Source organism: Salvia splendens, chromosome 21 (assembly GCF_004379255.2).
Source record: "Salvia splendens isolate huo1 chromosome 21, SspV2, whole genome shotgun sequence".
In the NCBI taxonomy this organism is placed as follows: Eukaryota; Viridiplantae; Streptophyta; class Magnoliopsida; order Lamiales; family Lamiaceae; genus Salvia; species Salvia splendens.
Genome location: NC_056052.1, coordinates 2,594,075 through 2,613,061, shown reverse-complemented (window position 1 = coordinate 2,613,061; position 18,987 = coordinate 2,594,075). Strand labels below are relative to the sequence as shown.

Here is an 18,987-nt window from a genome sequence, read left to right as displayed (position 1 = left end):
ATGGGGTTTTACTTAAAAGGCTCGACTCACTAAAATTTCCTTTTATTCATAAAACTGATTACTCAATCACATAACATAGATACCATATCTGAAACGTATGTAAAGCGGGAATGTGGCCATATTCTACGACGGTCACTGGACCGGCCAACTCGAAAGCTAGCTCACGATCCCCATATGTGTACACTAGTCCAAGTAGGGTTTGCGGCCCTACTGGTATCCGAATTCGGTTAAACATAATTGGCATAGCCAAGCAAATAGGTATTCATAAAACAAAACATGGCATGACAAAAACATGTATAGCAATTTTCACTAAAATCATGCTAAAAGTCACATTTTAAAAAGGAATGCTCACCTCAAAAGCGTAATTGCTTAACCGAAAGTTTTCTTGACTAGGTATTACTCGACGTGCGGAGACGTCCCTTTAGAACAAAAAGAAAAAAAATAAAGTATACTTAAATTAGGCTTTAGGAAGCCGAATAAACTTAGCGTGAATGCATTCCTAAGTGCATGATCATTTTATTCTTTTTCTTATTTCATAGAAAAGTCCTTGAGCATTATCTTCTATCCAAAATTCAAGCACTAAAATAAATCCAAGGTTTATATTCATCATCGCGGAATTAATTAGCGAATCATTACTCAACATCGATTATTCGATCGAGCAACTTAAGAGAGCCCATGATTTAAATTAGCAACTAGTTCCTTTAACTTATTCACTTGGCCCAACTAAAATAAATAAATAAGTCCATTCTTTTCTTTAACACTTTTAGGCTCAAGCTTCTAATTAAACCTTTATTACTAGCCCTCTTCTTCTTCCCATTTATTTCCCTCGGCCCAACTAATTAAATTAGCTACTGTTGTGAGGTTCCTAAAGCCATGATTCTATATTCTTGAGCCTAGCATGATGTCTTGAAACAAAAGCAGAGGGTGTGGTAGTGTTTTTTTACTGTTTCTTACATATTTCCATCGTGTCATGATTTTGAAATGGTGGTGCTCTAACATGCTTGAGGTTTATATACTACATGATGATATGAAATATTATTTGGAAGGAATGTAAGTGTATTACCTTTTCAAAGTAGTTACTGTTTTTCTTTTGATCCTCTGCTCTTAGAACTCACTCTCAAACTTGCTTGAACTTATCAAGGTATGTGGGAGGGGAATTTGAAGGTGGTATGGAGGGGTTCTTATAGGCAAAGGGTAGTGTACTTAGGAGCATTAAGAGGCTGCTATTTCAGTTTGTCCTCATCCCACAACATATCTCCTTTCTCTTTGATCTTGTAGTATGGCAATTGTTGTTTTACTAGGAGATAAGGACTCTTGCATTTTTGTTTTTTTTGTTGGTGTTGCATAGTGTACAAGGAGTTGATGTTGCACGCATTGGCTTCCCTTCTTGGGTAAGTCCTTGGTCCTCCTTTACTAAAGAGGGGTTGTCCCTCATCCTAGTTAAGGCTTGTTTAATTTCTTGTGTCTTATTCATTAACTTTTGTTTGTATCTTGCAGGTTGTACCCATAGGAGGAAGTGCTATTTGGGCCGACCTTCGGGCCGACAGCCCCCCACCAACGAGCCGAACCATCGGGCCTCGAAAAGGGGTGTAGTTCGTGCTTGAAGAGAAAAGGCCTGCTGTTTATTATTCTTGTATTTTTGCATTCCTTCCCAACAACTTGTGTGTAAAAGAAAGTAATTAAGGGAGTATCTTGATGTATATAAAATATAGTCGAACGCTTTTAGTTCGGAAAAAACCTTCATGATCTTTATCGACGTTTGTTATGTTTCATAATTAAGAAAATCGTGTTGGTTCGATCGATTCTCACTTTAAATCTTCTTTCGCGAACTAACAACATTAAGTGTCGACAAAAGGGGTAACGAGTTCTATTTATTTCAATCGAAACCAAAGAGTGACATTTGTCTCGTTCGACATTAAACATAGAAAAAAAGGGTAACAGAAGAGCGGGTCTTACAACAAGTTTCTGTACATAGTTAATTCAGTGTGTTAGTTAGAAAAGAATAAAATAAGAGAGAAAATAAAGTAAACACAATTGTATTTCTTGTTTGTTATCTATTGTCAGTGATGGTCGCCGCATTATCTCTGCCTTCTGTGCTAAGGCTGGTTTAGGAGGGGAAGAGGAAGAGGAAGGAGAGGAAGAAGTGAAGAAGGGGCTGATCAGAGGGAAATGCATTCCAAGGAAAAGGAAGTCATCTTCCAAACCACCCAAAAACTGATTAATTATGCAAGTGGAGAAGGTTTAGTATTAATGAAGAATTTAATGTAGAATTTAAACCTACTTATTGCTTTCCCAACTGATATGTAGCAAGTTGAATAACTGAAGTGGTTGGGTTTTATCTATGGAGATAAATTAATTTGTGATTGTAAATGATCTTTCTCAGAGATTTTTATGATGGGGTTGGTTTTTATTAACCTTCTATAATGTTGTAGGATCAATACTCATGAGTGTCAAAATTATCGTGAGAGATGTTTTGCCCACGTCCATCGTTTGTATATATGGCATGTTTGTCAAAAGATTCCTCATAAATTCAAAATTGACATTGACTATAAAAAATGCTCAAAGGAATTTTACTCCATGATCTATAACCTCGGCGACATAATGTTAAGATTGTCGTAAATCATTGAGTAGAATTCATTTGAGCATTTTTTATAGAAATCCATGGCTTCCATCCTAAAACCAATTGGTGATAGGAGGAGGGGCCCATGAGACTTATATACTAGTTTCAGTTTTCTCTTGACACCGATGTTGGACTTTTTTTCACCTTGGAGGGGTTGGACTTTTTTTTCTAACCGATTGGAAAATTGGCCCAATTTTTTTTTGATCAGTTGGACCACTTGGCCCAAAAAAAATTTTTAAGTCCAGATATACTGCTGGGTCAGTCATTTTTTCGGTTTCGGTCCGGATATACTGCTGGGTCAGTTAAATTTGACCCATAGTCGGCGACCCGCTCTGATACCATGATAGAAATCCGTGGGTTCTATCCTAAAACCAATTGGTGATAGGAGGAGGGACCCATGAGACTTATATACTAGTTTCAGTTTTCTTTTGACACCGATGTGGGACAGTTATATGTTATATTTTTAGTTTCAATTGGCAACAATTTTCTTAGTCAACGGCATTTATGAATTTTTGAGGCGTCTCTCAACAAATATGTCATAGCACAAACAATGGACAATATTGGACAAAAAATCTTAACACAATTCTAATACTTTTGCATTGATCTATCAATATTGCAATGGGATACACAGCAATTTATGCATATCTAAACTTAGCTTATCAAGAGTTTAGTCCTATCAAGAAAGTTCAAATAAAAACGGGAATAATGGGATCACAGCAATTATATCCAATTATATATTTATTTAAACTTAAGATAATTTTCAACACGTGATTAAAATGAGACCCAAGATACCTATATATATTTTCAATCAATTGGAGTATGATAAAATTATATCTTTAAGCATGTAAAATAAATTGAACAAATACCGATCTCATCATGGAGCTACGGTTCCGACTTCCGATGGAACATGAACTCAACGTTTGTCATCGGCACAAGGGCGGTCGAAACACCGTTCTTGAGGATTCCGACGAGCCGAGGATTGCTATACAGTATTACTAATATGGAATTAAAATTTTTTTTGTATATAGATTCATTGTATCAAAAGGATGGAGGTGGAGGGGGTTTATATAGATGGATAGATTAAAAGTATATAGATTCATTATTTTTCTTGATATTACAAACACATGATGTGTATAATCTATCCTGAATCGTATTCCTGTGAATTATAGTTATAAGAATTCTGTATATTTCATTAATAACATTACTTTCCTAAAAAATAAATATTGTTTCTTAATAAAGGGAAATTTTATTACAGAGTTGGTAATCGGAATAAACAGCAAAATATGCTGTGTTGCAAATTAAATTAAGAGAAAATGCATACTATGATTTAGCATTAGCTTAACTAATTATTGGGCTTTCATTAGTATGCGTTAATAATCTGGTTAGCAATTTTGTTTCTATTTGGACAAGCCCCATCGAGCATTTTTTTCCTACGTTTTCTTTTTTTTTTTTAATTTTTTTTCGTTCTTTAGATTCTTCAGTTTACTTATTAATTTATAATTTTTTTCATTTTCAAATTTCAAAATTAATTTTAAAAAAAAAATGTTCTTTGGACTCAAATAGTAACCTTTTTTTTGGAAACGCTTTAGACATGTTAATGATGCGTTTTAATTTTCAATTGAAATTATTAGTTTTATTATATTCATAAAATATGAATAGAGTGATTTTTAAGGGTGGGTGAATAAAATAAAGATAAATAATTATAAAACTAAGGGTGAATTGCTTGTAAAGTCATGAACTTTTCCAATAGTTTGGTTTTCCCCGTGAACTTTAAATGTTGCATGAAAAGTCATGAATTTTACCGAAGTATGTAAATTTCTCATCCGACCCGACCCGATAGATATTCGACACATACTTATCCTACATAGCACGTCGGAGGCGTGACTTGGCAAAACTCCACTAATTCTAATCATTTCTCTTCTATCTTTGTTATCTCTGACCTTTGACTTATCACAAACATACAAGTAGCACAAGTGAAAATATACAAACCGAATTCCACAAATTTACATAAACACACAAATCAAATTCCAAAAATCGAATTCAGCATAAAATTAGCATTAATTCCACAATTCGAATTGGACCCTAAATTTGTCATTTGTCAAATCAGCCTCCGGCACGCTATGTAGGATAAGTTTGTGTCGGAAATCTATCAGTCGGAAAAACCAAACTATTTTGAAAGTTCATAACTTTACACGCAATTTGCCCGAAAACTAAATAGTTGGGACTTGGGCGTCCATATTGTTCGATTCTTGCGCTACAGCATGTGTCATGCACGTGGTCCCAATTTCATGATTCAACAATGTCTTATTTCTCAAATTGCACGCAAAATTGACATTAATTACAAAGTTAATGGTTTACTCAACTACATTTTATAAGTATGAACTATCATTCAATATTTATTATTCTTTCTTATTTAGTGGTGTAATCATTCAATACGTTAAAAGCTGTAGTCTTTGGATCTGTATTACTACTTGATAGCGTTACGCCAAATACTCCTACAACATAATTGACAAAAAAAAACTTGGTGTATTTAATAATTTAGTTTATATTTAATTGAAAATAATATTAGTTAAACTTTGGTTTCATGAATTCCAGTCCCTCCCTCCTCCCCCATTTCTTATTTTTGAGATATACTACTCCATAAGTTAATTAAAGTGTAGGAGTAGTATACAAACTAGACCTACTCCCAATGTTACGTTCGATTTTCAAGATAAAATAATATCAAGATACAATCTATTATTAAATTGTGAGATTATTTTAGCTATAAGGGATTAGCTATGACTAATTATCCCATGATTATTCATCTAGGATTGAGTTGTGGGTTGAATCTTATGAACCAAACACACTACAAATTTAATCTCGGATACAACCTAGCAAACCGAAACCCCCTTAGTGAATAATAAGATTATATCCAAATAAGTAAAAATTGAAGTGCAAATGTGTCAATCATCCTTTTTGTTAATTAAGAGGGATTTCTACATGCAATTCTAAAATAAAATTGGAAATAATTTAAAATGTGAAAAGAATTGAGCTCGGTGCCTTTACAGCTAGAATGTTTATTAAACTACCTCATTATCATGATATTCTTAATTTGACAACCAGAAATCCTTCAAAATTCAAATTTTTAGTTGAAAGACAAGCATATATGATAACACCTTTCACTTTGGTAATGATTAGAAATGAAAGTTAGGGACTATGGTTGTCTTTTTTTTGTAATAATAGCAATAGCAACTAGAAATTCAATTAACTAAAGTTGATACTTATACAAAAGATTTCACTAACTTATATAAGACGATCCCAAGATAAGTGAGCGCAAACTTTTGTGCACATAATTTAAGGAAATGAGATTTTGTTAGTAAAGTGGAAAGTTAATGTAAGAAATTTAATAAACTAGGACAAAATCCAACAATTACAAATAGCTCCCACTCAACTCCCCGCGTAATTAAAGGAGGACTGCGGTGATTTACTAGGGCATGCAAGTGGGTCCCATCCCCCACCGAAATCGAGAGAGAGAGAGAGAGAGAGAGACGCGCTTTTCCCTTTTGCTTTCCATGTGATTCTTTGCTGTGAGACAGCCCATTACACGCTTCTCTCATTATAATTCACTCTCTCCCTTTCCTTCACTCCATTCCTTTTTCTCACACCAAAACCTCTCACCTCAAACAACAATGCCGAAAATCCTCCTCCTTCTCCTTGCTGCTTTTGTTGCATCAGCTTCTGCTGCTCATTTCGCTAGCGACTCATTCCTGCTGCAGGGCTCTGTTTACTGTGACACCTGCCGCTGCGGCTACGAGACTTCCGCCTCCAAATACCTTGCCAGTAATCATCTCTCTCTCTCTCTCTCAATTGTGTTTTTAGATTCGCATTTTCGTAGATCTTGGAATTGTGTGGTGTGTGGATGAACATAGGTTAACTGCATTTCCGATTTACTGTCTATTTTTTCGAATTCATACGGATGTGTGTGTGATTTTGTGTTTAAGTAGTAGATCTACTATGCGATATGTTAGAATTAAGTGTGAGAGTGTATAGAATTTAAGATTTGCGCCGATCTTGGTGGATTGAAGAAATTGAGCTCAAATTTGAAGTGAAGGAACCCTAGTTTTCGATTTTCTTTTTAGTGTTGGTTTGTTAGTGTGTTGATTATAGTGATTTTGCATATAATTAACGACATTGCTTCATTTTGTGGTTTGAGCAGCTGTTGAATTTGCTACTCATTATTGTAACCCAACTGTTTGACAAAATGCTTGACTGGATTATGATCTGATAGAACCAATTGACAGCTTATATATACTGCATAAATCAGCCACAATTTCTCGAATACTTCTACGAAAGCATCCGATTTTAGCCGTTTACAATTCTCGACTTCCATCATAGATAGAATGTAATCGATTGCTCAACTCCTTGACTGTGCATCCTGATGGAGGATTGAACGATTTTGAGCTTGTTTTTTATGATTTAATCCTCTAATTATTCAATTGATCAATCCGATTGTTGTTGGCAGATGCTGTTGTGAGACTGGAGTGCAGGGCTAGGGCAAACTCCGAGCTAACATACACGAAGGAGGCAGTGACTGACTCAGCGGGAAAATACAAGATCTTGGTGGAGAGCGACCGTGCAGATGACTTCTGCGACACCGTGCTTGTGAGCAGCCCCGACCCCGAGTGCAGCTCCCCTGATGCGGGCCGTGACCGCGCTCGTGTCATCCTCACCAACAACAACGGCATGAACTCGCGCACTCGCTACGCCAACGCTCTTGGATTCGTCAAGAGAACGCCCCTGGCTAGCTGCACTCAGATCCTCCAGCAGTACCAGGAATCTGAGGAGTAAGAAACAACTTGGTTTTTGTATTTCAGCATTATATTATTATGTTAAAATCTGACAATGTGTATGGTATTGTTTTCTCATATTTAATTTAGTAGATTATATGTTGTCACTGTATTTGTGGCCTCCACAGAACTACTACCATGGATTAGTTTATTAAAGTGGTCTTGCCACATTTGAATAGTTATAATCTCATCATATTCTTTCATCGTTTGGATCAATATATTGTCTTATCATTATATCAGTTGTTGCATTGCAATTGTATGATAAAAATTCATAAACTATAAAAATTTACAATTTTACATTTCATATTTAAAAGAATCCAAAAAAAAAAACTGAAAATGTGTAACATGTTTTTATAATGAATATAAATTTAAAGGTCGTGTCACGGTGGATACCTGAAATTGAGAGCTTTGGCATCGGGCATTACCACTCTACTGATTGGCCAACTCACACTCATTGAATGTGTTTCTAAATGTGTTTCACATATAAAAAAACTTGAGGCCCAACTGAAATTCAACAAGCCCAACTAAGGCCTGATCCACTGCCTCAACTGACCCACTAAAGCTTGGGCCTCACCTCTATAACTTTAGAAATAATTCAAATAATATAAATCAGCAGGATTCGAAAAGAAAAGTGTATTCCCAATTAATTCGCATTTTAAGGTTCATGAGTCACTTTAATAACTTTACTATATAAAGAAATAAAAAGATAACTATGCGCAAATAAAGCTAATTAAGTGGAGATATGAGATTGAAAAAGTATTATTTCGAATAAAAATATAGTTTTGGTGCTTTCTTTTTTTTGTGAAGTGCTATCTTTACTAACTTATCCGTTTGAAATGGAAGTTGACTTCCATCACACAAGAACTTAATGGAATAGGTCTGATCCACACAAGTTGACTTTTCACTCATATATTCTCCATTATCAGCATATTAAATAGTTTCCCTAGTATGACTTTTTAATATCTATGGATTAATTATAGTTATAGTGTACATCCTTTTAAAAAATAAGTTTGATTTGTGATTCTTTGTACAATGGAAGGTCAGAGTTAGTGCATATTGTTAGAAAATTAGATCTTACTCCCTCCATCCCACAATAATTGTCACTCTTAATGTGGGCATGGATTTTAAGAAATGTAAAGAAAAGTTAGTTGATTGTCACGTAAGTTTAGATAATGACGAAGATTTTGCGTTGATTTTGGTTTTATGTTTGGATCCCTCTTTAGCTTTCTAATTGTTTATTTGCTTTTGCTTTTTATGGGTTTTGCTAGTGAAATCGTTAGCTAAAATGTGTGACTTTTTTTAGTTTCATATTTCCCATAATTTTAGCTCACCATATGGCATGGTTTGAGCATTTTCATTTTAGGTGGTTAGTTTTGACGTTAAATTATACTAGTATTTTTAATTTGGTTTATGATGCTTTAAATATATTACTATGATGTTTTTTTCTTTGACAATTTAAACTACGCAAAAGTTAACAATTTATATTGATTGATACAAATTATAAGTCTAACCCGTCCTCTAATAGGTGCATGTGTGATATAAATTCAGCTACTTAATTAAACCCATATATTGTTTGACTTGTCATCTTATATTTGTTATTATTGTTGGTGGAGACCAAAGCTAGGTATTTAGTGTTGTTTACAAACATGATTATACTAATATGGTTTACTTTATTGATTAACATACATAACCCATTGTTAAATTAGTTAAATTCACCAGGCTTATTGCAATGGCTTTTTCCTATGCCATTAGATATAATATTATTCAAGAAGCCCACATTATTTATTTTGCAATCTATTTCCTAGTTAGCACACACTAGACTAGAACTTGGTATAGTTTTATGTGTGTATATATCATCGTTTATATAGTTAATAATAACACCTATAAATTACTCAGATCATTACGTTTTTGTATTGACAGAAGATAGTCTTTTGTGTGTGTGTTACCTAGTTGTTAATACAGAGGCCAAATGTCTTAGGTTTGACATTGAGTCCATCGTGATATAACTTTTAAAAATTTAATTTATTTATCCATTAAAAGTGATACTAGTATTTTTGTCATGTAAACTATACCACATATTTTTGTTAAAATTCACCATATATATCTTATTTAAAATTCACAAGTAAAATATAAAACTAGCTACGTTTAAATACTTTCCTCGTTGAACTGAAAAGGGTCTACGATCTTTAATTAATACTAACTATATCCTTGCAAAAATAAAATATGTGTTTCAGCTCAAATAACAACTACGAATTAGATAATGCATATCCAATCTGATGGCTGTGGCCTCATATTCTTTACTAAAGATATAATAAACATTGTTCATAATCTATAGAAAGACATAGTATTTGATTTGAATTTTAAATGAAAGGCTGTAAATGAAACTTAAAAGAAATGCATATAGTAGGTCACATCAATATCATCATCATTAGAAGGAGATAATGGTTAGTTAATTTGTTTATAATGGCGCACTTTCGAGCATTTGATTACCAAATACTCCTATTTGTTGTCAATACCGACTAATTTGTTCATTTAAATAGTTGGATAAATTATTGGCGAAGTCATGTTTTTTAATAATGATAATGTAGAAATATTAAGAGAGATAGAGAGGAAAAACGGTTATAAGAGAGATAGGACAAGAGAAATGGTTGATGTGTTGTTAGTGGAAAATGACTTATCTCATTAGATATTTTTTTTAAATACTATAAATAGATGGAACTAATTTTGGTGGACAATTCAAAATGAAAAAGACGAGACTATTTCTTCATTCTAAAAGTTATTTATCTAAAAGTTATTTACCTATTCATTCTAAAATACTATAAATACCTGTTTTGTTTCTGGTTTTCTTATTTTGTTTGAAGGGTGCACTTCTTGGTCTTCTCTATGTTGCCTCTTAGCTTGCTTGTTTTGATTTGAGGTGTTGTATTTTTCTTATTCTTGCTGAACTAAGTCTTTGTTCTGAACTTTGGTTCTTTGCTCATCGATCATGATCGGCGTGACCGATTGGTCAATTAAGGACCAAGACATTTGAGGCCCAACAGGATTTCGTGTTAGGCCTGATGCTCGCATAGATGCAAAACATGCCCGACCCGGGCCGCGCGTGTAATAGGGCTTTGGAATTTTAGGAATATATGCGAACCACAATATAACTTTATTTGATTTTATGAATATAGATATTCTTGGGAAGCTTATATGTAGTATTACAAGAATAGTTTTTGTTAATAAAATAGGATTGAAGATTAAAATATAACTAACGTACTGTGTTGATACAATGGATGGTTTACATTGCGCACACTGATTTGGTACAATATTTCTAATTAAGAATTGGGTAAACTAATTCGCATCTTGTTGCTAATTAATAGTGTTGGTTTGGCTCTTTTCGCTTATTGTTTAGTTATATTGGACACTTCAATATATTCTCTCTGTCCTGCATTAAGTAATCAATTTCTTTTCAATACAGAGTATAATGAAATTATATTTATTGAGCTAAATAGAGAAAAAATAAAATAAGAGAGATTAAATATATATATATATATATATATATATATTTTGCTTAAGTAATCATAATAGTTTTAGAATTATTAATTCTACATTTTTAATAAAATTATTGAAACAGTTTGGGTGCACACATAATCAGTTAAAACTGCGTAACAATCATTAACGTAATATTCTGAATATCAATATTTGAGTTCCAAATTTCATAAATCTCCAAGCTTAATATTAATAATAATATTGATAATAATGTCAAGATCTTTCGTTGTTGTGCACGAAAAATACCAAAATGCACGTGATCTGATATGACATTTTTAAGGTGAATCACGTGCTAGCTTCACATGCCAACTTATCACCACGTAAACAAATTGTTTTCTTGTTTGACATTATTAACATAATTCTTAAACTCAAATTTCAATGAAATAGGCACATGGATCCCCTCATTTTTCTATAATTTCATATGTATGTCAGTACGTGGCCCATAATGTAAGTAATATATACATTATAAAAAATTAACTTTGTTCATTTAATATATCTAATAAATACTACTCCAGGTGCATTTGATCTAAATTAGCTAGACAGTTCATTTTTTTATCTTTGATTCTAATTACTTTAACCTTTTCACAAATGAGATCTAATTAAGTCGAAATGTATTATACACAAGGCTTGATTAAATTATTTTGTCGGTGCTTGAAAATTTGTTATTGGAGTATTAAGACAACATATTACATCCATCCATGAGTATTTGGAAAGCTGGTAGGGGCAAGGTAAATTTTTTTTAAAAAATGAAAATTAAGGAATCAGCTAAGAATTTGACATAATGGACTAATTGTATGAATTTCAATTAAACATGATAAAAAGTTTTCAAAATAAAGTGTGTTATAAATTCTGTAAGATATACTTTAGTGGTTCAAGTACAAATTTATAAGCTGGCCTGAAATGCTTTTTTCTCTATTTTTTTATTTTATTAATTTTACATTAAAACTTGTATCTGTCTATTGCAACGATTATTTTTTCGTGGACGAAATATATTTCATTGTCAAGTTATTATACCCCTAATATGTAATCCATTTTTGATAGAATGTATTCAACTAAATATACTTACTAATTGATTATACCACTTGAGATTTAATTTATGGGATTTTATTTATAACTTCGTAACAATAATAATAGAAAGAACGTTCAATATACGTTGTAAAAATAGCTCGAATTTAATTAATATAAAAATAACACGAATTTTTAGTAAAGATGACTCAAATTTAAACGTATATACTAAATTAAAATGAAATAACTATTTAACAATTACATCATTTGAGTTTGAATCTAGAGTTTAGAGTTTGATTTGAACTAGCTAGTCTAGAAAGTTTTAAGAATCTCAAAATTCGTAGAAGAAAACAAAAGGAAAATCTATATTTTTGTTGAAACGCCCAAAAAGAAAATCTTGCTTAAGCATGCAAGTAGAATAACGGCGAAAGTGGGTCCCGCATTCGCTTGTCGTATAGTGAGCTCCACGTCAGAGTGGGCCCTACTTTTACCGGCTTCGCTCTCACGCAACTTACGATCCGACGCATGCGCCACTCTTTTTATTTGCTAATCCCATTCCAACTTTTGACTTTAGCCACTCTTTTTTTTTCCATTCATATTCAATTATTGAACCTTTAAATATTTTTTTAAGACAAAAAATTATCTTCTATAATACTCCCTCCGTCCCGGGCTACTCGCTCATTTCCTTTTCGGCACGGAGATTAAGGAATGAGTGTATAGGAAAGTCAAAAATGACGGCTGTAGGTGAAAATTTGTACTAAAAATGGGAAGAGTGCAAGTAACTTGGGACGCCCAAAAAGGAAATAAGTGCGAGTAGCTTGGGACGGAGGGAGTATATGACAGGGTTGAAACATATGTTAGCTCTTGGATGCAGGGGCGGGTCCTGGTCGAATCGATGTGAACAACCGATTTCATGCTAACCTGTACAAATCAGAAAATTTCATAAAATTCGGTCTTTGTAAAAAAAAATTAATCGAGCTCGTCTATCTACTGTCGATGACGATCTTTCTCATTGTTTGGATGAATGCGGAGGATTAGGTTGTGTAAGTAAGATTTGTTGCATTGATTTTGAATTATTTACTTAATTTTATCAAATAAGTTATTTAAAAATCAATTATAATAATATAATTCAAATTTTGGCCTTTAAAAGGTTTATTGATCTATTTAGTTCCAAAACAAGATGTTCACATTTCTTGATATTACTCTCTCCGACCTGAAAAAATAATTTTATCTTTTTGGATCATTCTCTCAAATCTGACTAAATTAAAATATGGAATATTTTAACCAATTAAGTACATTCCACTAATATAGATCATACAATTCACTAACACTACTTCTATTATTGATTTCTTTCTCCGTTTTACTTTTTTTTTATTCTTCTCAGTAATAATGAAGACGGAGGAGTAAAAGAGTCGAAATTGGCCTTTCAAAATATGTAGGAGTATTATTCTACTTATAAAAAAAAGAAAAGAAAAGTCTACTCCAAATAATTTATTAATACAATCAATGTGTTATAAAACTCACTTTCGCAGCCGCAATTGACGAGGGATTGTCTTCCACACCTACATTATCATCTCTCAACTATATTTCATTATTATTCTACTTACTTCTCCCTCACAAATTTGACTTTTTTTTTGCCAAAGTGTAATGTGAAATAAATTCAAATAATTGAATGTATTTGCCAGCTAATTAATCACTGGAAGTGTGTTTTTGTAAAATAATTTAATTTTGGGGCACTTATACGATGATTCAATTATTGTATACTATAAATACGGTTAATTGTCACTATAATTATGAAGCTTCAACAAATTCTGATTTAATCCCCATCTTTCGAAATTTGAATGACATATCTCAAAATTTCAAAAATTCTCATTTGTTCCACTTGATAATTTTTTTTAAAAAAAAATTAGTCTCTGAGACTAAAAATGACGTCGTTTAGTTGTAGTATATATTATCCACGTATACATTTATATTCATTGGCATCATCAATATTGTACAAGTACCAATTTCATATCAAATTTGCTAAAGTTATTATATAACTGAGAATTTGTGAAAATTCATAATTTTCATTAAAAATATTGGAAAATTCAAGACAAAATCAGTACTCGAGTATAATTTTATATAGAATTAACCATTTAAAAAATCAGTGGCATAGATAATGAATTTGAATTCTACTAGTATTACTTATCTTAATTGACCGTATGAAGTTGCATATATCCACTTATTAATTTACTAATTAGTTATTGCAAAGGCTAAAGAGATGAGACAATAATGATGGATTTAATTTTTTGCTTAAAGTGGCGGGCCCCACCTATTTTGTCTTCATTCTCACATGTCTATCGTCAAGAATTAATTAACTTGCTATCATTTTCTGCTATAAACTTTTTGTGGGGAAAAATGTTTATCCTTTGTCCATGATTAAAAACCGATTAGAGTAGACAAATTGAAAATTAGGTGGTATTTGGCGAGGATAATTAAAAAAATTTGGAACTTTAATCTTGTGTCGGCCGAATAGGGTAGTTCCATGGAGTATCATTGATGACTGACGAGTGTTACTATTAAAATTAAATATATTGCTATTTATTAGTAATATTATAGTTATATATCCATATGAAAAGTGATTAAAACTCATTTTTCATATAAAAACTAATATAATAAATAATTAGAGTTTATGCCATGAAGAAGTAAATACTCCGTTCGTCCCAGTTTAGGAGTGCAATTTAGTTAGGGCACGAGTTTTAAGAAATTGTTGGAGTGTGTAATAATTGAATTGAGGTAGTGGTTGTTGGAGTGTGTAATAATTGAAGTGAAGTAGTGGAAAGTGAGACCCTTTTGACTTTTTGTCTGTTTAAGATTTTGTTTTGTTTTGTTTTATTTTTATGAAAGTAATGACATTTGAGTGTAAATTTTATCAACAAAGAGGTTAAATTTTATGTCCAAATATAGTAAATTCTAAATGAGACTCTTAAACTGGGACGGACGAAAATGGTAAAACATGACTCTTAAGCTGGGACAGAGGGAGTAACTATTAATTTATGATCTGGTTAAATTATTGTGCTAACTACAGTCATATTAATTGATTGATTCATGTCAAGAGAGCTAGGCACAATAACATAATCAAATTAACTGAAATATACGTGTTACGAAAATTTGGTGTAATCATATTGATTGACCGACACGTGATATGATATTACGGTAAATATTAGTCATACTGAAGGGCACGTGTCAAGAGAGTTAGGTACAATGACATAATCAAATTAACTGAAGTATATGTATTACGAGAACTTGACGTAATCACATTGATTGACCGACACATGTTATGATATTAGGGTACATTCATATTATAAAAAATAATAATATAAAGATGATATCTACAACCCATAGAAACATTTCAATCTCAAAATTATTTGATGATGGTTCATTAATGATTTAAATAATTTGATGATATAAAAATCTTCTTGCAAAACTTTTTATATTGACCACATAACATACATACACTATATGATTTCCGCGTTAAAATGAAATTTTCATGTGCCTTTGAATTTCAAAACATTTCGAAATAAATGAAGTGGGGCCTACATAAGCAAGAAAATGTGGGTTGATAGCACATCCACTGGTCCAGATTTCTCTACGGTAGGTATGGAATCCCATCCCACTATCCACGTTTTGGACCCTATTTCTATGAAATCTTAAATGAAAATAAAATCCAAAATTTTAAAAGTACAAAAAATTATTTTTTTTAGGTAAGTTGTCACTAATTTATTTATAAATCAGCAAGGAAATTAGTTCCTATAGATTGATGCTCTAGTCTTAACAAAATATACATATATGAAAGTAATGGCAAATAAAATATTTCATCATAAACAAAGATGATGATGTCTAGATTTGGTGGTAAGTGTCAAGCTATATTTAAATTTGCAATTTTTTAAATTATCAACTAATCATAGTTTCTTCATTTATATCCACTTACTAAATGTCGGCATTTAGTTTTAGACATAACAATTTATTAGTACTACTACTTTTTTTAAGGAAGACTCCAACAAATTCTAACCAACGTGTTAGTTGGAGTAAATTATAGTCGCTCCTTCGTGAAATACTCCCTCCGTTCCTGAAACTTTATCACTTATTTCCATTTTCGTTCGTCTCTAAAAATTTATCACATTTCACTTTTATCATTTTTGATAATGAATCTCGTATTCCATTAACTCAATTCCACTAAAATATTTATAAAAGTAGGACTCACGTGCCACTAAAATTTTCAACCAACTTTCTATGGAATATTACATTTCTTAAAACTAGTATCGGGTCAAATGGTGCCAGATTATAATTGACGGAAGGAGCATAATCTTGGTAATTTTAATACTACAAAATTTATAAAATTATTTGGGTGAAAAAAAAATGTAAATATAATTAAAAAATACTGTGACAAACATAGAAAAAATAAACTACTCCCATTACTTTGTGTGAAAAGAATATTTACCTCGAGTTTCATAAAACATAATTCATTCCCCCAAATGCGACTGCCTACGGCAAGTCATCTGAACTTCCATCTATTGAAACATCGCCACGTGTCATACATCAACCCACACCTGCCATTCGCTCCTTAGATAGCAACACGTGTCGACTTCCAATTCGACATCGAGAATATCGGATGAGGCATCTTCACGAAAATCAGAGCTACAGAGAGAATGAGGGAAGGAGAGAGAGAGAGGAAGGCGCTGGCTCCTCCGCCTTTATAAGGCGGTCTACACCTCCAATTCGATAGAGAGAAAAAAAATCAGTGAGGCAATCAGTAAAACAAGAGTGTTTTTTTTTTACATTTTCGTTTAATTTACCCCCTTTCTACTGCTCCCCGCTTCTTGGATCCCTTTCTGTCATCCTCTGTCTTTCAAACTTCTTCATCTGATTTTTAAGGGTTTGCGTTTTTTATTTTTAAAATCAAACCTTAATTTGGGCGAATTTCAGTTTTTGAAAGCCAGGTGATTTTCAGAATAGAGATCTTTTTAGTAAAGTTTCGATTTTTTTTTGTGATTCTGATCTAATCAGTGAGGGTTTGTTTTTGTGTCCCCCACCTGTTTGATCATTTGCCTGTGTAGAAAATTCCCCTGTTTTTTCGGTTTTGGTTTAAAAACAGGTTGCTTTTTTTTATCTGTAGAAATTTGTAGCTTTGTTTTTCAGATTATCAATGGCGGCAGCTCTGGATTATTACGGTTGTAGCAGTTTCTCCTCAGATCCGTTGAGGGAAGAGCTTATGCAAGCACTTCAGCCTTTTATGAAAAGTGCTTCTTTCTCTCCTTCTTCTTTCTCACCTTCTTCTTCGGATCTCTTTCTCTCCCCTTCTCCCTCCACCTCCGATTCAAATCTTTACTCTGGTTTCGGCTCAATTCCTTCAAGAGACACCACAGTTGGTTTGAATCAACTCACCCCATCTCAAATCTATCAAATCCAAGCTCAATTCCACCTCCAACAACAGCAACAACAGCAGCAACAGCAGCAGCAGTTGCTCAATTACCGTTTCAACCAATTGCAGCAGCAGCAGCAGCAGAGCAGCCCGTTCTCGAGCTTTCTCGGCCCAAAGCCCGTCCCGATGAAGCAAACCGGAGCTCCCTCGAAGGCCGTCAAGCTCTACCGGGGGGTGAGGCAGCGCCACTGGGGCAAATGGGTGGCCGAAATCAGACTCCCCAAGAACCGCACCCGTCTCTGGCTCGGCACCTTCGACACGGCCGAGGATGCTGCCCTGGCCTACGACAAGGCCGCCTACAAGCTCCGTGGCGAGTTCGCGCGCCTCAACTTCCCCCACCTCCGTCACCAGCTCGCCCGGGACTCCGACTTCAAGCCCCTCCAGTCCTCCGTCGACGCCAAGCTCCAGGCCATCTGCGAGAATCTCGCAGCCAATCCACCGAAACAGGGGAGCTCGAAGAAATCCGCCGATCAAAAACCTCGATCAGCCCCGGATGTGAAGGTGGAGGCCGCGACGCCGTCGTGTCCGTCGCCCTCGGACGAGACGTCGTCGTCTTCATCGCCCGAGTCAGATGTGACGTTCTTGGAGCCGTTGTTTGACGACGGTGGATACGAGGATTTCTTGCTGCAGAAGTACCCATCTGTGGAGATTGATTGGGCGTCTCTGTGATTTGGTTGTTAGTTGAGGTTGTTTTGTTGGTTAAGAAAGTGGCATCTGCAGTGGATTTTTAGACATGTGCAGATGGCCTAGTACTACTACTAGTAGTGTCTTGTTTAGTAGATAGGATGCTCTTCTCTTCTCATCTCATCTCATCTCTTGATCAGCTGGTTGTTTTTTGTTCCATGCTTTAATCATGAGATAGATGTCTTCTCTATTTCTAGCTTTCTACCTTGTACTTGTCTCTTTGTTTGTATAATATCTATCTTCCATCTTTAATAGTACTATCATATGTTCTTCCTTTTGTTAAATTCGAGTGTTCATCTAGATGCTAATATCTTTACTCAAATCTTATGGCTACAACGGTTTTGGTCGAACTAAATCCTAATCAATTCTAAAATCATTGACTTTCACAAAATTAGGCTCGAACTAGAACTAATCGGGTCTAAAAATTTCAAACAGAAACTAGACCGTAAGAATTGATATATTGGTTCTGATTAAATCCGTGAGAAGCTACTTCGGTTCTTAATCTGATTCTATTCGTGATAGACTATTTTGTTGGATATACATTATTTTTCACTTATATTCATCCATCGACATACAACAACTAAACAAGTGATGTTTAGCTATTCATCCGGTTTGCATAGATAATTATGCTCCTTGAATCTCATTATGCATAGATAATCATGCTTCTTGAATCTCAATATGTAAATAACTTCATTTGATTTTGCACACTATGACTAGAAATCATTGATCCAAATACAAACACATAAATATAAATTGAACATTAAAACCAAACCTAAGAGCATAAATAACGCGGCTGGCCTGGCCGCAATTCGCGAGTCCCGGCCCGTCCCGCTCGTTAGACGGAGGCAAGCCGCGGCTCA

At 33.7% G+C, this 18,987-nt stretch overlaps 2 protein-coding genes across 2 annotated transcripts; both read left to right on the top strand.

The window, feature by feature from the left end:
* Nucleotides 1-6,199: 6,199 nt before the first annotated feature.
* LOC121785073 (major pollen allergen Lol p 11-like) lies at nucleotides 6,200-7,649 on the top strand. The gene is made up of 2 exons (XM_042183411.1): nucleotides 6,200-6,439; nucleotides 7,122-7,649. The coding sequence occupies exons 1-2, from the start codon at nucleotides 6,289-6,291 to the stop codon at nucleotides 7,445-7,447; spliced, it is 477 nt and encodes a 158-aa protein (XP_042039345.1). The 5' UTR covers nucleotides 6,200-6,288; the 3' UTR covers nucleotides 7,448-7,649.
* A 9,087-nt stretch (nucleotides 7,650-16,736) lies between these two features.
* Nucleotides 16,737-18,411, top strand: LOC121785139 (ethylene-responsive transcription factor RAP2-4-like). Its single transcript, XM_042183512.1, has one exon. The coding sequence runs from the start codon at nucleotides 17,168-17,170 to the stop codon at nucleotides 18,110-18,112; it is 945 nt and encodes a 314-aa protein (XP_042039446.1). The 5' UTR covers nucleotides 16,737-17,167; the 3' UTR covers nucleotides 18,113-18,411.
* Nucleotides 18,412-18,987: the final 576 nt, after the last annotated feature.

What these genes read in the sequence shown, in the direction of transcription:
- LOC121785073 (XM_042183411.1), top strand. Translation starts at nt 6,289, where the DNA reads ATGCCGAAAATCCTCCTCCTTCTCCTTGCTGCTTTTGTTGCATCAGCT. An exon ending in CGCCTCCAAATACCTTGCCA is followed by an intron (nt 6,440 to 7,121) that starts GTAATCATCTCT and finishes TGTTGTTGGCAG; the next exon opens with ATGCTGTTGTGAGACTGGAG.
- LOC121785139 (XM_042183512.1), top strand. Translation starts at nt 17,168, where the DNA reads ATGGCGGCAGCTCTGGATTATTACGGTTGTAGCAGTTTCTCCTCAGAT.